This window comes from Thalassophryne amazonica, chromosome 14 (assembly GCF_902500255.1).
Source record: "Thalassophryne amazonica chromosome 14, fThaAma1.1, whole genome shotgun sequence".
In the NCBI taxonomy this organism is placed as follows: Eukaryota; Metazoa; Chordata; class Actinopteri; order Batrachoidiformes; family Batrachoididae; genus Thalassophryne; species Thalassophryne amazonica.
Window position 1 is genome coordinate 35,021,414 of NC_047116.1, and position 14,246 is coordinate 35,035,659.

At 39.4% G+C, this 14,246-nt stretch overlaps 1 protein-coding gene and 2 long non-coding RNA genes across 3 annotated transcripts in view; 2 read left to right on the forward strand and 1 right to left on the reverse strand.

Annotated features, from left to right (window-relative positions):
* The first annotated feature begins 3,519 nt into the window (after positions 1–3,519).
* Positions 3,520–4,623, forward strand: LOC117525163. Its single transcript, XR_004564969.1, has 2 exons — positions 3,520–4,446; positions 4,482–4,623. It is a non-coding gene; the product is annotated as an uncharacterized LOC117525163 (long non-coding RNA).
* Positions 4,624–7,046: 2,423 nt separating this feature from the next.
* LOC117525164 lies at positions 7,047–14,203 on the forward strand. The gene is made up of 3 exons (XR_004564970.1): positions 7,047–7,128; positions 9,380–9,386; positions 14,192–14,203. It is a non-coding gene; the product is annotated as an uncharacterized LOC117525164 (long non-coding RNA).
* The window catches only part of igf2bp2a (insulin-like growth factor 2 mRNA binding protein 2a), a 216,242-nt gene continuing 212,540 nt past the window's right edge, over positions 10,545–14,246 (reverse strand). The window contains exon 16 of the mRNA XM_034187013.1: positions 10,545–11,403. Coding sequence (XP_034042904.1) covers positions 11,305–11,403 — 99 coding nt within the window. The 3' untranslated portion in view covers positions 10,545–11,304. The remainder of the gene's footprint in view (positions 11,404–14,246) is intronic.

Here is a 14,246-nt window from a genome sequence, read left to right on the forward strand (position 1 = left end):
CAAATGAACGAATGGGAGGAAACTGGAGTCAACGTCTGTGACCAAACTGTAAGAAACCGCCTAAAGGAAATGGGATTTACATACAGAAAAGCTAAACGAAAGGCATCATTAACACCTAAACAGAAAAAAACAAGGTTACAATGGGCTAAGGAAAAGCAATTGTGGACTGTGGATGACTGGATGAAAGTCATATTCAGTGATGAATTTCGAATCTGCATTGGGCAAGGTGATGATGCTGGAACTTTTGTTTGGTGCCTTTCCAATGAGATTTATAAAGATGACTGCCTGAAGAGAACATGTAAATTTCCACAGTCATTGATGATATGGGGCTGAATGTCAGGTAAAGGCACTGGGGAGATGGCTGTCATTACATCATCAATAAATGCACAAGTTTATGTTGATATTTTGGACAATTGAAAGGATGTTTGGGGATGATGAAATCATTTTTCAAGATGATAATGCATCTTGCCATAGAGCAAAAACTGCAAAAACATTCCTTGCAAAAAGACACATAGGGTCAATGTCAATGAGCAGATCTGATTTGATGCAGGTGTTAATTTGGGGGATGAAAATTTACAGGGTGATTCCATAATTTTTTTCCTCAGAATTGAGTGATTCCATATTTTTTTCCTCTGCTTGGTCTAAAAAAGTAGCCGTTACTGACTGCCACAATCTTTTTTTCTTGATTTCTTATAGTGTTTCTTAAAGCCAGAAAGTTGCCATTTGAAATGACTTTAGTTTTGTGTCATGTCTGTGATCTGCTTTTTTTCTACAAAATTAAAACTGAACATCCTCTGAGGCCGGTGATTCCATAATTTTTGCCAGGGGTTGTAGTAGTCTGACATTTGACCCCAGTGACCTTGAAGGTCACCCAAATGATTGGCTCTGGAATCACCTAAGTGTGTGCCACATTTGGACCAAATTTGATTGAAAGTTGTCTCAAAGTCTACTCATATTTTTGACCTTTGGTCCCAGTGACCCACGTCCTGGAATCCCCTCCTAGGTGCCTCAGCCCCTATTCGCATTTTTCTGAAGGTGACCTCTAAAGCCCCCACATTAATTCCACGTGAAACCACTGATTGTGGTCACCCCCACCTTCTTTCACACCTTGGTGCATGTGATTAGGCCCATGAACAACAGTGGGTCACATACTACCTCCAGGGGTCAAAACCCGCACTGGGTTTTATATACAACCCCTGGCAAAAATTATGGAATCACCGGCCTCGAAGGATGTTCATTCAGTTGTTTAATTTTGTAGAAAAAAAGCAGATCACAGACATGACACAAAACTAAAGTCATTTCAAATGGCAACTTTCTGGCTTTAAGAAACACTATAAGAAATCAGGAAAAAAAAAATTGTGGCAGTCAGTAACGGTTACTTTTTTAGACCAAGCAGAGGGAAAAAAAATATGGAATCACTCAATTCTGAGGAAAAATTATGGAATCATGAAAAACAAAAGAACGCTCCAACACATCACTAGTATTTTGTTGCACCACCTCTGGCTTTTATAACAGCTTGCAGTCTCTGAGGCATGGACTTAATGAGTGACAAACAGTACTCTTCATCAATCTGTCTCCAACTTTCGCTGATTGCTGTTGCCAGATCAGCTTTGCAGGTTGGAGCCTTGTCATGGACCATTTTCTTCAACTTCCACCAAAGATTATCAATTGGATTAAGATCCGGACTATTTGCAGGCCATGACATTGACCCTATGTGTCTTTTTGCAAGGAATGTTATCAGTTTTTGCTCTATGGCAAGAAGCATTATCATCTTGAAAAATGATTTCATCATCCCCAAACATCCTTTCAATTGATGGGATATTAAAAGTGTCCAAAATATCAACATAAACTTGTGCATTTATTAAGTAATTTACCTGACATGCAGCCCCATATCATCAATGACTGTGGAAATTTACATGTTCTCTTCAGGCAGTCATCTTTATAAATCTCATTGGAACGGCACCAAACAAAAGTTCCAGCATCATCACCTTGCCCAATGCAGATTCGAGATTCATCACTGAATATGACTTTCATCCAGTCATCCACAGTCCACGATTGCTTTCCTTAGCCCATTGTAACCTTGTTTTTTCTGTTAAGGTGTTAATGATGGCTTTCGTTTAGCTTTTCTGTATGTAAATCCCATTTCCTTTAGGCGGTTTCTTACAGTTCGGTTACAGACGTTGACTCCAGTTTCCTCCCATTCGTTCATTTGTTTTGTTGTGCATTTTCAATTTTTGAGACATATTGCTTTAAGTTTTCTGTCTTGACGCTTTGATGTCTTCCTTGGTCTACCAGTATGTTTGCCTTTAACAACCTTCCCATGTTGTTTGTATTTGATCCAGAGTTTAGACACAGCTGACTGTGAACAACCAACATCTTTTGCAACATTGCATGATGATTTACCCTCTTTTAAGAGTTTGATAATCCTCTCCTTTGTTTCAGTTGACATCTCTCGTGTTGGAGCCATGATTCATGTCAGTCCACTTGGTGCAACAGCTCTCCAAGGTGTGATCACTGCATTTTAGATGCACATTAACGAGCAGATCTGATTTGATGCAGGTGTTAGTTTTAGGGATGAAAATTTACAGGGTGATTCCATAATTTATTCCTCAGAATTGAGTGAGTCCATATTTTTTTCCCTCTGCTTGGTCTAAAAAGTAACCGTTACTGACTGCCAATTTTTTTTCTTGATTTCTTATAGTGTTTCTTAAAGCCAGAAAGTTGCCATTTGAAATGACTTTAGTTTTGTATCATGTCTGTGATCTGCTTTTTTTCTACAAAATTAAACAACTGAATGAACATCCTCCGAGACCGGTGATTCCATAATTATTGCCAGGGGTTATATAACCTGGATGAGATGAAAACCTACACAGACATACTGGAAGAGACAACCATGTCTCAAATTAATGTGTCAGATCATGTAATGGGACACCTTTATTTGACAAGTGCCAAAAAGTAGGAGACAAAAGGAAGAATAAAGCAATACATGTGGAAAAAAGCTTTTCTTTCAAATAGTCTTTATTGCTCAGATCCAGGTTGGTCAGCAATACAGTTCACTCAACTCAAAACAGCAGCATGGCTGTTACCACAATGGCATGGATCATATCTCTCTCTAGCACACAGCCACCAGGTACAATCAGGTGTTTGGGAAATGTTGGACTTTTTAGGGGTGTGACCGAGTGAAGAAACTCTTCGGGGAGGGCGTGAAACACAATAAAAGAAAATGATCCATCAGAAAGCACAACAAGGTGCTGTGTGAAGCTCAGAACAAACTGGATAACCTGTGCAATGCTTCATGGTTTCTCAGTCAACAAGACAGGATCAAACAACACTTGTGGTTGCACAAACATCTCACCAGACCGTCTACTAAATCCTTCTTCAACTCATCCGTGACTGTTTGGTTTTTGTGGGTGGTGTTGAACACCTTTGGTTCTATTTTATCAGCTGTGTTCAAACCTGGATACTCTGACAATGCATTGTCTTTATATCTACTTTACATGCCATTCCATATATTCCCATCCCATATCTGTTGAAAATGCAAGCTAGGATTATTCATTTTTAAACCATTTTTTTAAACAGCTAGTATTGGCGATCTAAAGGGAATGAATATAAAAGCAAAGAATTGTAGCTGTTTTTTTTCCAGACTATGTTATCAAATCAGTGTAAATGACAAAAAAAAAAAAAAAAAAAATCAGATCAACAGAAAACGAAAAGCTAGAAATATCCAACCACTGTGTGATATGACAAAAATTGTGCACCCCTAGTGATGTGTTTTTTGGCTTTGTAATGCTGACAACACTTTGCAAAGCCTCACAAAAACCTAAAAATGCTAATCCTTGCAAAGAGAAAAAAGTTCACCTCAGAATGAGGAAAAACTACAGATGCGCTGCTCACCACTTCACACCATCTGAATATTTTTATTCCTCGACCAGCCAGAGGGAAGCCTCCACTTAAAGGGGTCATATTGTGCAAGCTTATATAGGTCACCACGTGCCCTGACAATATATTAAAGTCTAGGAAGAGAGGAAAACACAGGCCGATAAAGGCGGTTTTTAAATTTGCACTGCTTCACGCCAGTGTCATTTTGACCAATATTCAGAAACAGATGCGTGGCTGCTTGCCTTTACAGATCTACTCCATCGCTGAGGGAAAGGAAGTTCTATATACTGCTTTCAAAAAAACGTAGGGTGGTAACAACCTAAAATAGCATGTTGCTGCTCCCAGAAGGATATCTTAGAATAAAGCAGCTGTCCAAGCTTCTTGTGTACTGAAAGTTGACAAGCTCCTCACTCTGTTATTGTGGCTCAAACCTGTCACCCGACTGCGGTGGCGATTTAACCTATCAGCTTCTTTCAATGAGTAGCAGACCCGACGCATTACTGGGTTGGTGTGGAAACTTGTCAGCACATCAAATAGCGTTTGCATCATTTGATTAGCCATAAGTTGGTCAGAGGTGATGCAGATTCTCACAGAAGTGAAAGCAGTCTTAAGAAATGTGTGTTTCTGTGCCTGCTGCTTTAAATAGAATGAACTGGACTCTCTTTGGACAGGAAGTATACCCCCTTCTTTCTCTTAAAAAGACACTGTCACTCAGAGGTCAGTCCATCTCACTGGGAGCATATGGACCTGTGTTACATATGCCACAGGATTATAAAACCACCTGTTTCATGCCTGAATTGAGCTTATAGCAGCAGAGTGTGTGCACACAGTCATGGGATGCAGGGAAATGTTGAACACGAAACCTTTACAATATATAAGTAAAAAGTAGACAACAAATGTTTGCACAATATAACCCCTTTAAGGGGGGGGGGGCAAGAGAAAAATGAGTAAAACGGGTCTGAGCATTGTGCACAAAAACAAGCTTCAACTTCAGTTTAAAGGAGAATTCATCCTGAAGTCAATCTGTTACATAGTGTGTGACAAACTGCAGCTTTCAGCTGCTACTCCGAAATCCGTTCCTCCAAACCGTGCCACAGGAGTCATGAACGCATCGCGCTGCATCGGTGTGTGTGTGTGTGTACGTAATAGTCAGGTATGAGGTACTGTACTGGCTGTGGGGAGGCATTAAGTGAGCTCGATAGACCTTTGTAATTTTTATTTGAAGAACTGCTCATCTGTGTGTTCACTGGGACAAAAGTGATATCTGAAGAAGCAAATTCATCATCAACCGTGAAAAAAATAAACCTCTTCACTACATTTATTTCAGTCTTTTGTCCTACTTCAGTTTTTAGTAACTAACATCATCAGCCTTGGATTCTGAGAGGTAATTCTGAAATGTACAGCACAAAAACAAAACAAAACCCTTCACAGATCATCACGTCACTTTTGAGGGTATGGTCTAAATTTCTCCCACCTCTCACCATGCAAGCGCAGACTTGTTAGAGACAGAAATGGATGCAGGTATGTGTGAGTCTATTGTACATGTTTTACAGATACACAGTTATCTTGACAGTGACATTTTCAACAACTACAGTTCTACATTCTACACAGAAGACTCGGGTCTCACATCATGATCAAGAGTCCTGTCAGTGTTCTTTTTTGTCTTTTTGCAGCTACTTCTTATCTTCAACCCCAGAGTAGAGACACACAGTTGGTACAATTGGGTTGGGTCACTATAAAATTCATAAACTTCATTACTTCTTAAAAACACTCAAAAAAAAAAAAAAAAAAAAAAAGGAGGTACAGCTGTTGACTGCTTCTATCGGAGGATTTCTATTTCTTTCTGTGACGGTGAATTCAATACACCCTGTAGCTACTTCGCCTAATAATTAACATAGAAATTTTTTTTTGTTGTTTTTAACAGCAAAAAGAGGTTAAACGGCATCTGGTCAAAACATGTTTGACTAAAGTTTACAAAGTTTGCAGAACTATTCTGCCACCATAGATTACTGTAGTGTGTAGAGGTTACTGTTAAATTTTTTTTTGTTAAAAAAAAGTTAAAAATTCTCAAAATAATCTGTTAACAAGGCATATAAAATTGGTTAAAAGGGGCAAATGAAAGACTGGACTGAGGTACCCTGAAGCCTGAGGTAGATCACAATACTGACACACGCATTGTTCACATCCTGTCCAAAGTTAACGTCGTGCTTGACTTACTGCTCTCCTGTTTTTTCTTTTTTTTTTTATTATATTAATATTCATAGTCTAGATTTCAAGAAAATAAAACACTTCCCTTCAAAATAATATGGCAGTGTCCCACTGAGGAAAAGAAAAGGACTTATTCTTTTGTTTCTTATGAATAACTCTCATCACAAAATAGGAAAAAAAAATAGATTCATAAATATTATTCTCTCTTTTATATATATTTCTTTACTTATACACACGCGTAGCACACGCGCACGCACGCACGCACACACACACACACACACACACACACACACACACACACACACACACACACACACACACACACACACACACACACAGAGGAAGCTGTGTGTACCGACAATAACCGTGCGTCTGGAATATGAAGTGCTGGATGATGTTTGAAAGGTGACAAAATAAGGCAACAAGCTTACACGGTCTCCAAAGTAAAGCACGAACGGAAACCAGGACCTTGCACGTCCAGCGGCGTGTGCTCCAGGAGGCCAGTGGCACGCCAAAACGAAAAGCATCAAAGTTAAATGAAAATTCAAGGGTGTGAGAGGATGACGTGTGCGTCCGGGGGCCGGCTGGACGTGGCAGGGCTGCTGAGATTTTGAAAAGGCTGCGTGACGTACATTCACAGCTGTCACATGCTGTTTTAGGACGCTCCCTGACGAGAGACGGGAAAAGCCAAACGCAGCTGCAGTTACACTTTGGGGTCGTGTGTATTATAGGTCATACAGTGGTTCCCTGTCAACCCTTCCTCTCACCCCACCCCAAAATTTTATCACCGCACACAAAGTGAGTATAATTCCCCCCCACCCCCCAACTGTCACCTGACCCAAAAAATGGGCCCTCACATTTATTTCTTCTGGCCATCCTGACTTTTTCATTAAGGCCAAGTGTGTCGAGGTGCACATTCAATATGCCTTTTAAACAAATTGCACCTTTTTTAGTTGTTACTGTGATCGTCAAGCTGCGTGGACCATACCGGATATTGTAATGTTTAGACCAATTCATACCATTAGCATCCATGTTACATCAGTGAGGCCTAGCACCCTCATTTTGTAAATCGTGTACCGGTTTTTACTCATCTATGCACCCATGGGCGAGCTGATCTAAAAATGAAGTACAGCCAGGCATGGTGCCAGTCCATTGGTATCACCTGGCAGCAGAATGTGACACACACTCACATGCACATATACACACACACACACACACATTGAAGGAATGCCGCTACGCACTGATATGCAGCCTGTTAAGAACAGCCTTGTGCTCTGCGAGAGACAGCTTTCTGCAGGCTCAACGCACTTCTGAGTCCAAACACGGAAAGAATCTCTCAAAACTATAAGGAGTTAAAAAAAACGGATGGGTTAAAAAAATAACCCATCTGTTATTAATAATGAGTATTCCTGACTTTTTCCATAGTGTCTACTCACCATGATCACTGACCTGAATGAATTTGAATGAGTGAGTAGGAGCTTTATTTACTGTCCCAAATGGACAGTAAATAAAGTTATTATTGTTTACCCTCTCACCAGACAGTGTAGACATCCTCATTGTTTTGAGAAATAATTTGAAGTTATGAATTGGGATTCGTTTTGCTCCATTTCTTACTTTTTACATTTTTATGATTTTGACAAAAGGCCAGTTTTAAAAAATCATTGATAATGTTCATATTACAATTTAATATAACAAGTATTTATTTAAAATTTTTAAATAAAACATTGGTCATCTTGTTTTCAGTCAGGGCCACAGGGAAAAGTTCCTTGTTTTCATTCCTCAAGTTCTTTTTAAAATGGAAAGCAAAGTAGTTTTTTTTCTGATCCAAAAATAATCAGATCCCTGACTTAAAACTGTGAACAATACATACAACCAGTGGTGGGCACAGTTCCACTAATCTGCTAACCACTAATTAGCAGAGCTAATGTTTTCGTTAGATCAGCTTTTCAGCTAACTTTGAAAACCATCAGGAGAGCAATTAGCTTCTGCTAACTTTTAGTACGCTAACATTTTTTTTGCTTGTAAAGTGAGTAAATTTAACTGTCAAAAACCTTTGTAAACCCTAAAATCATACATGTTAGTTCCTGCTTATGAACGCAGAGAGCTAGCTAACACTTCTGGTTCACAGGTCAAAGCACACAAGCGCTGGTAAGAAGACAAGAAGTTACACTGTGGACAAAAATGTTATGTAAGCAGTTCGAAAGTCACTTATTTTTATTTATTTATTTTTCGTGCATTTGTTTTGTGTTTGTGAACGCAATACGGGTGAGCCATAGCTCCGGCAATGGTTTATAAATATATATTATCATATACCTATAAATGATACGCCAATATGATTGGATAAAGCACTAAAGAATAAATAGCAATACACCCTTTTCGCGGATGGGTAATATTTTTCATACCACCCAAGTAATCAGCCAATCCAGACAGCGGAGCGGCGCCACGACAAAGAGGCACGGTCAGAGGAACTGTGAAATACTGGTGAGTCACTATTAATAATTTCTTACGTGTCCAACCTTGCAGGTTGATTGTTAAAATTAAATTCGTCGTAATTATTTATATGAAAACGTTCAATTTTTTTTTCTAAGGTTTGAACTTTGAGTGTTTACACAGGAGAGAAAAGTGAGAAAATGTTAATGCCTGTTTGAGAAAAGTATATAAAGTGTGTAGGGAGGGGTTTTACAGCCTTAAAACATCTATAATAATTGTAAAAAATAACGCTGACTACTTTGCAGATTTCAACTATCGCGGGTTATTTTTAGAACGTAACTCCCGCAATAAATGAGGGACCACTGTATATGATAAAATCGTCATCAAGTTGTTCACCAATGAATATGGCTTTTTACACCCTTCAGAAAACCATACAACATTTATCATTTATAGGTATATGATAAAATCATTATCAAGTTGTTTTACCAATGAATATGGCTTTATACACCCTGAAGAAAACCATACACCCTGAGGCCTGATATTATTATATGGCTGAGACACTATGCGCGCTCTGATTGGCTGATTACCGGTCAGATATTTTCCCATATCCGGACCGGTTACCATGACAATCGGTCTGCAACATGTATTTTTGTTACAAACCAGGAAGCAAAAACAAAAAAAGATCTTAAAAACCAAGTCGGACATGAACGTATTCCATAAATACCTAAACAGCATAGGAAAAACACACAGATTGAAAGCTTACCAGCTAACGACCGAATCATCTGTTAGCAAATTCTTCATGGAGGTGAAGAAAGCGAACAAACTCAACACCGTCAGCAGCATATTCGGGTGATACTGTAAGTTCGCGTGTTTATATATATATAACAGCATATAATGAACAAATTATTAGCCTCATTTGCTCGGATCTGTATGGGGAAATATCAGACCACGGTTATTCGTGCCAAAAACACAGAGGTCTGACCTCCCACTGGTTAATAATCCTTTAATACAGAGATAAACTGTGACTTCTAATACTGCGTTTTACTGTTTTTAAAGAGATGAAGACAGTGTTTGGGTTTTTATTTTATTTATTTATTTATTATTTTTCCTGTGTTCATTTTGTGTTTGTGATCGCCTTTGAATTTACCCAGGAGCTCCTGCAGAGCTTAAAGTCGAAACTGGCTCATCAGTAGCTGACAGTGTACCGAGTCAATACCAAAAAGTAGCTGTTAATGGTTAGCGGCAACTTCCACTAAATTTTTTAGCGACTTATCGGTTTAGCGCTATAAAAGTTAACTTTTCAGTTAGCAGTTTAATGGTTATTGAAGCTAACCTTTCGGTTAGCTGCAGAGATGGGACGAAGTCAACATCAAGTCATCAATCTGCAAATCCCAAGTCAAGTCTTAAGTCAGCTTGCAAACAATTGGTGGTCATTATGACTTGAGACTTGACTTGGGACTTGCTTATTCATGACTTGAAAGTGACTTGATGGTGACGTCGTCCCACCTCTGCAGCTAACCGAAAGGTTAGCTTCAAAATCATTAAACTGCTGGTTAGCTATGCCCACCACTGCATATAACCATGAATATTTCCCATTCAGTTGAATGGGAAACGGTGTCAAAACTTTTAACTGGTAGTGTATATAATTTTTCTTTGACACTAAACGTAATGTTTGTACTAATTGTATGGATTGGGTTAAAGCATCAAAATGTTTGGTACAGCCCTTTAAGAAGAATCTTATTTTTTCTTTGTTCTTTTTAAATCAGGACAATAAGCATGAATGTAGACACAGTCTACTGCACAGCATGGAGAAATAATACCAGCTTACTGATAAAAATTCCTCTGTTGCATCTAAATATAAGTCCGTATGATGTTATGAAAATGTGTTGGAAAAGAATGTATAGTGACAACAAATATTTGTCTCATATATATAAAATGTTAGGGCAGAGAGAGTGTGATGAGAAAGTGAATGAGCAAAATGAAAGTTACACCAATAAAGTGAACCCAGTACAATAACTGTTTTTAAAAAAGCATTGCATTTGATGTGAACAGTGAGAAACTTTGCAACGGGACGTTATCTTTTGCGTTGGCACACACACAGGCTTGTCACACAGACTCAGAACCATTCATGAGCTGTACTTATAGGAGTTTTGATTTCAGTGGCCTGAAATGTGAAAAGCCGAGGGGAAAACTACGTTGCGCGGCCCAATCGATGTCTGGACCTAACAAAAATATTCAAAGCTACACCAAGCATCAGTGTGTGTTAATGGGTTTTTCTACTCTGTATTAATACTGCTAAGAATACTTACTCATCCAATCTGAGTATCACAAACTCTTGAAATGTCCATTTCCGTTTGCTCTCGTTCTAATTCAAAAACATCACTCTATTCCTCATGTTAATTCAGAATTCAGTCAGCTTTATCTGTTTGTTAGGCCTATGTTAGTCCAACTAAAGAGATAACGTTATGCAGGGTGACATCCTGTTTTACCTTGTTAAATGTGGAGAAAACATCCATTTTCCACCCTTCTTGCTTTTTTTTTTTTGGTCTTTTTTTTATATATCAGTTTGGATTCTCCCACCCGATCTGCCCTTGCAGGGCTGGCAGTGCACACAATGCCCTCAGCCTTTGGCTCTCACTTCTTTTCCCCCGTGTGAAGTTCTTTGGTTTTGATCCCGGTGCTGCTGGTCTGCCCTGCACGTCCCCCATGGCCTTTGTCCGGATAGGTCTCTGTCTGTTTGGGAGGGCTACATTCATTGGCCGGCGCCTTCTGGAGCCACGCCGCTGGTCACTTGTGGTGGTGCGGTGGCACGGTGGCGCCCTGCTGGTGCTTCTGTTCCTGCAGTTTGACCTGCTGAATGATCTCCCGGATCTTCCTCTGTGCAGTCTGCCATGACATCACACACAGGATATGTATGTGTTATTATTATGTACAGGTATGTTTATTTGTTATTGTTTATTTTATATACAACAAGAACGTGGCTCCGTTTTTGAGAGCTGCCTACTCCACACAGATTTACTGTACAGTACCCTTAGTCCAGTATTTTGTGACTGATGTAAATGAAGTCCAAGAAGAAGAAGAAGAAGGGCCGTTATTGTCATGGTGCATAGATTAATACATACAACACAATTTGTCCTCTGCATTTAACCCATTCTAATTATAGTAAGACACAATTCAACCACTAGGAGCAGTGGGCAGCCAGTCCAGCACCCGGATCCAGTGTAAAGACATTGCCTTGGTCGTGGGCAGTGAAAGGAACAGCCTCTAATGAGTATGTTTTTGATTGCAGGATGAATCCAGAGTCCCCATAGAGAAAAGCCACACAGACATGGGGATAACATGCAAATTCCACACAGAGAGGAATTGGGTATGGGTGGAATTGATCCCCAGACCTTCTTGTTGAGAGGCAAGAGTGCTAACTACTGAGCCATCTGCTGGGTTGTCCAAAGAAAACTGCCTGCAGAAGTGATAATGTAGTTGTGGTGTACTAAAGACTGCCCATTCTTACGCATTCCATTAATTTGTCACTGACAGTTTTCATTTAATTTATATCATTTTATGATTTTTTTTCCCCCCAGTGTGAATTTAAAGGGCACAATTTTTTGAAATTTTGACCAAGAGACCTATTTTTTTTATTTTACAGTGCATCCGGAAAGCATTCACAGCTCTTCACTTTTCCCACATTTTGTTATGTTACAGCCTTATTCCAAAATGGATGAAATTCTTTTTTCCCCCTCAAAGCTGTACACACAATACCCCATAATGCATGGTTTAAAGCAATAAATTTTCATCTGACTGAAATTTTTTCCTGGCAAAAATCAATGCCAGCAATTCCCTAAAATGTGGCGTAGTGGGGGCACACACTCTTTTTTCCTCAATAAATACAATAAACACATTATACAGTATACAAATCTATTCTAAATAGCCTCTAAGGAGACACAGACAAAGCATAAAAAGAATGCAAAACTTGAACATAAGGTACATAAAGGGTGGTGGGGGGGGGGGGGGGGGGGGGCGGGGTGTATTCTTGATTCTGGGGGGTTCTGGGGGGGCACCCCCAGATCATTTTTTTAAAGACCAAGTCAAATTTTGTGTATTCTGGTGAATTTTAACAGGTATGAAGCCCTCTGAAACAAATAAAACTCCCTTCAATCTGTGAAGTAAAAACACAGTATTGAATATGGGGGGTCTGGGGGATCTCCCCCAGAAACCTTTTAAAAGAGCAAGTCAAATTTTTTATATTCTGGTGAATTATAATGGGTATGAAGCCCTCTGAAACAAAGAAAACTCTCTTCAAACTATGGGGGTCTGGGGAATCTCCCACAGAAATTTTTTAAAAGAGCAAGTCAAATTTTGTATATTCTAGTGAATTTAATGTGTATGAAGCCCTCTGGAACAAAGAAAACTCACTTCAAACTGTCAAGTAAAAATTCTTTGTCTTCTGTAGTATTTTGATCTGTTCTAATTCGGTGAATGCACCAAATGAGTGCTGTGTCGCTGTACAGTCAATAAAATACATAATTAGGGCCTAAAGCAACTGACAATGTTGTTCTGCTGTGCACAAAGTAACACTGTCACCAGTTTTGAAAATGCATGCGCACTGAGAAACTCAAAACTGGCTTATTCACATTTAATCAGTAAAATGCTCTCACTCGTAAAACAAACTAGGCCTGCAACTAACGATTATTTTAGTAATCGATTAACCATGTTTTTGTTTGTTTGTTTTTTACTTACATGTGAGTTTTGCCATTATTTCTTGAAGTGACTTACTATTAAAAGGCCTTTGTCATGCAACATCAACGTTTGAGTTTGTAATAAAGTTATGTTTGAACATTAAATATCTTGTCTTTGTGGTGTATTCAACTGAATATAGGTTGAAGAGGATTTGCAAATCATTGTATTCTGTTTTTATTTACATTTTACATGTTCCAACTTCATTGGAATTGGTGTTGTACTTTGTGGACATGTCCTGTCTCTGGCAATCAGTCTGTGAGCAGGACTTTGAACTTTATTCAAAAACAAATGTGAGAGAATTTAAGGTAAAGAGCGAGCTGCTGCAGCAGCCAGGCTGCAATCAGCATTTTTTTTTCTGTGCTTTTTGAGCGTGTAGTTTTTACTGCATTGTGTACACAGTATAAAAACAATCCTGTGTGATTTATACTTCGGGAACAATGGAACACAGCAGGAATCATAAATTGGCGTCAGGTAACGTTGTATTGTGAGGGTGTGGCTTCCAGTCACGTTGAGTACCGTTGCTTTACCCTGACTTGCGTTGAAACTATTTCCTTTCTGCGTCGAGCACAGTTCGCAGAAAAATTAAACGTTTAATTTTTGGCGCCCAATTGGCTTCGTCCTTTGCATCCCTTGCGGTGTTCTGGCGTTGAGCTACATCGTCTTGGCACTAGGTTGCATCCACGTGGCGTCGTCATGCCACCACACGATACAACTCAAAGTGGGCCCGGTGTGAAAGTGGCTTAAGAGTGCTCATTCTTGCCTCACAATGTGTATTCTGTGCAAACTGATTTCTGCCGACAGAACCCCTGCCCAGGTTTTGACCGATTGTCTGTTCCTGCTACGCACGTAATTAAACTGTCTCACATACTGGGGTTTCCTGCCCCGCCTGCAGTAAAGGTTGCAGGTTGCCTTGACCCCCCTTGGTGCTTTTTTCTGCCAGAATGTATAAATGCTGTAAATCTTTGTGAATAAAAGACTTCTTCTTCTCCTCACAC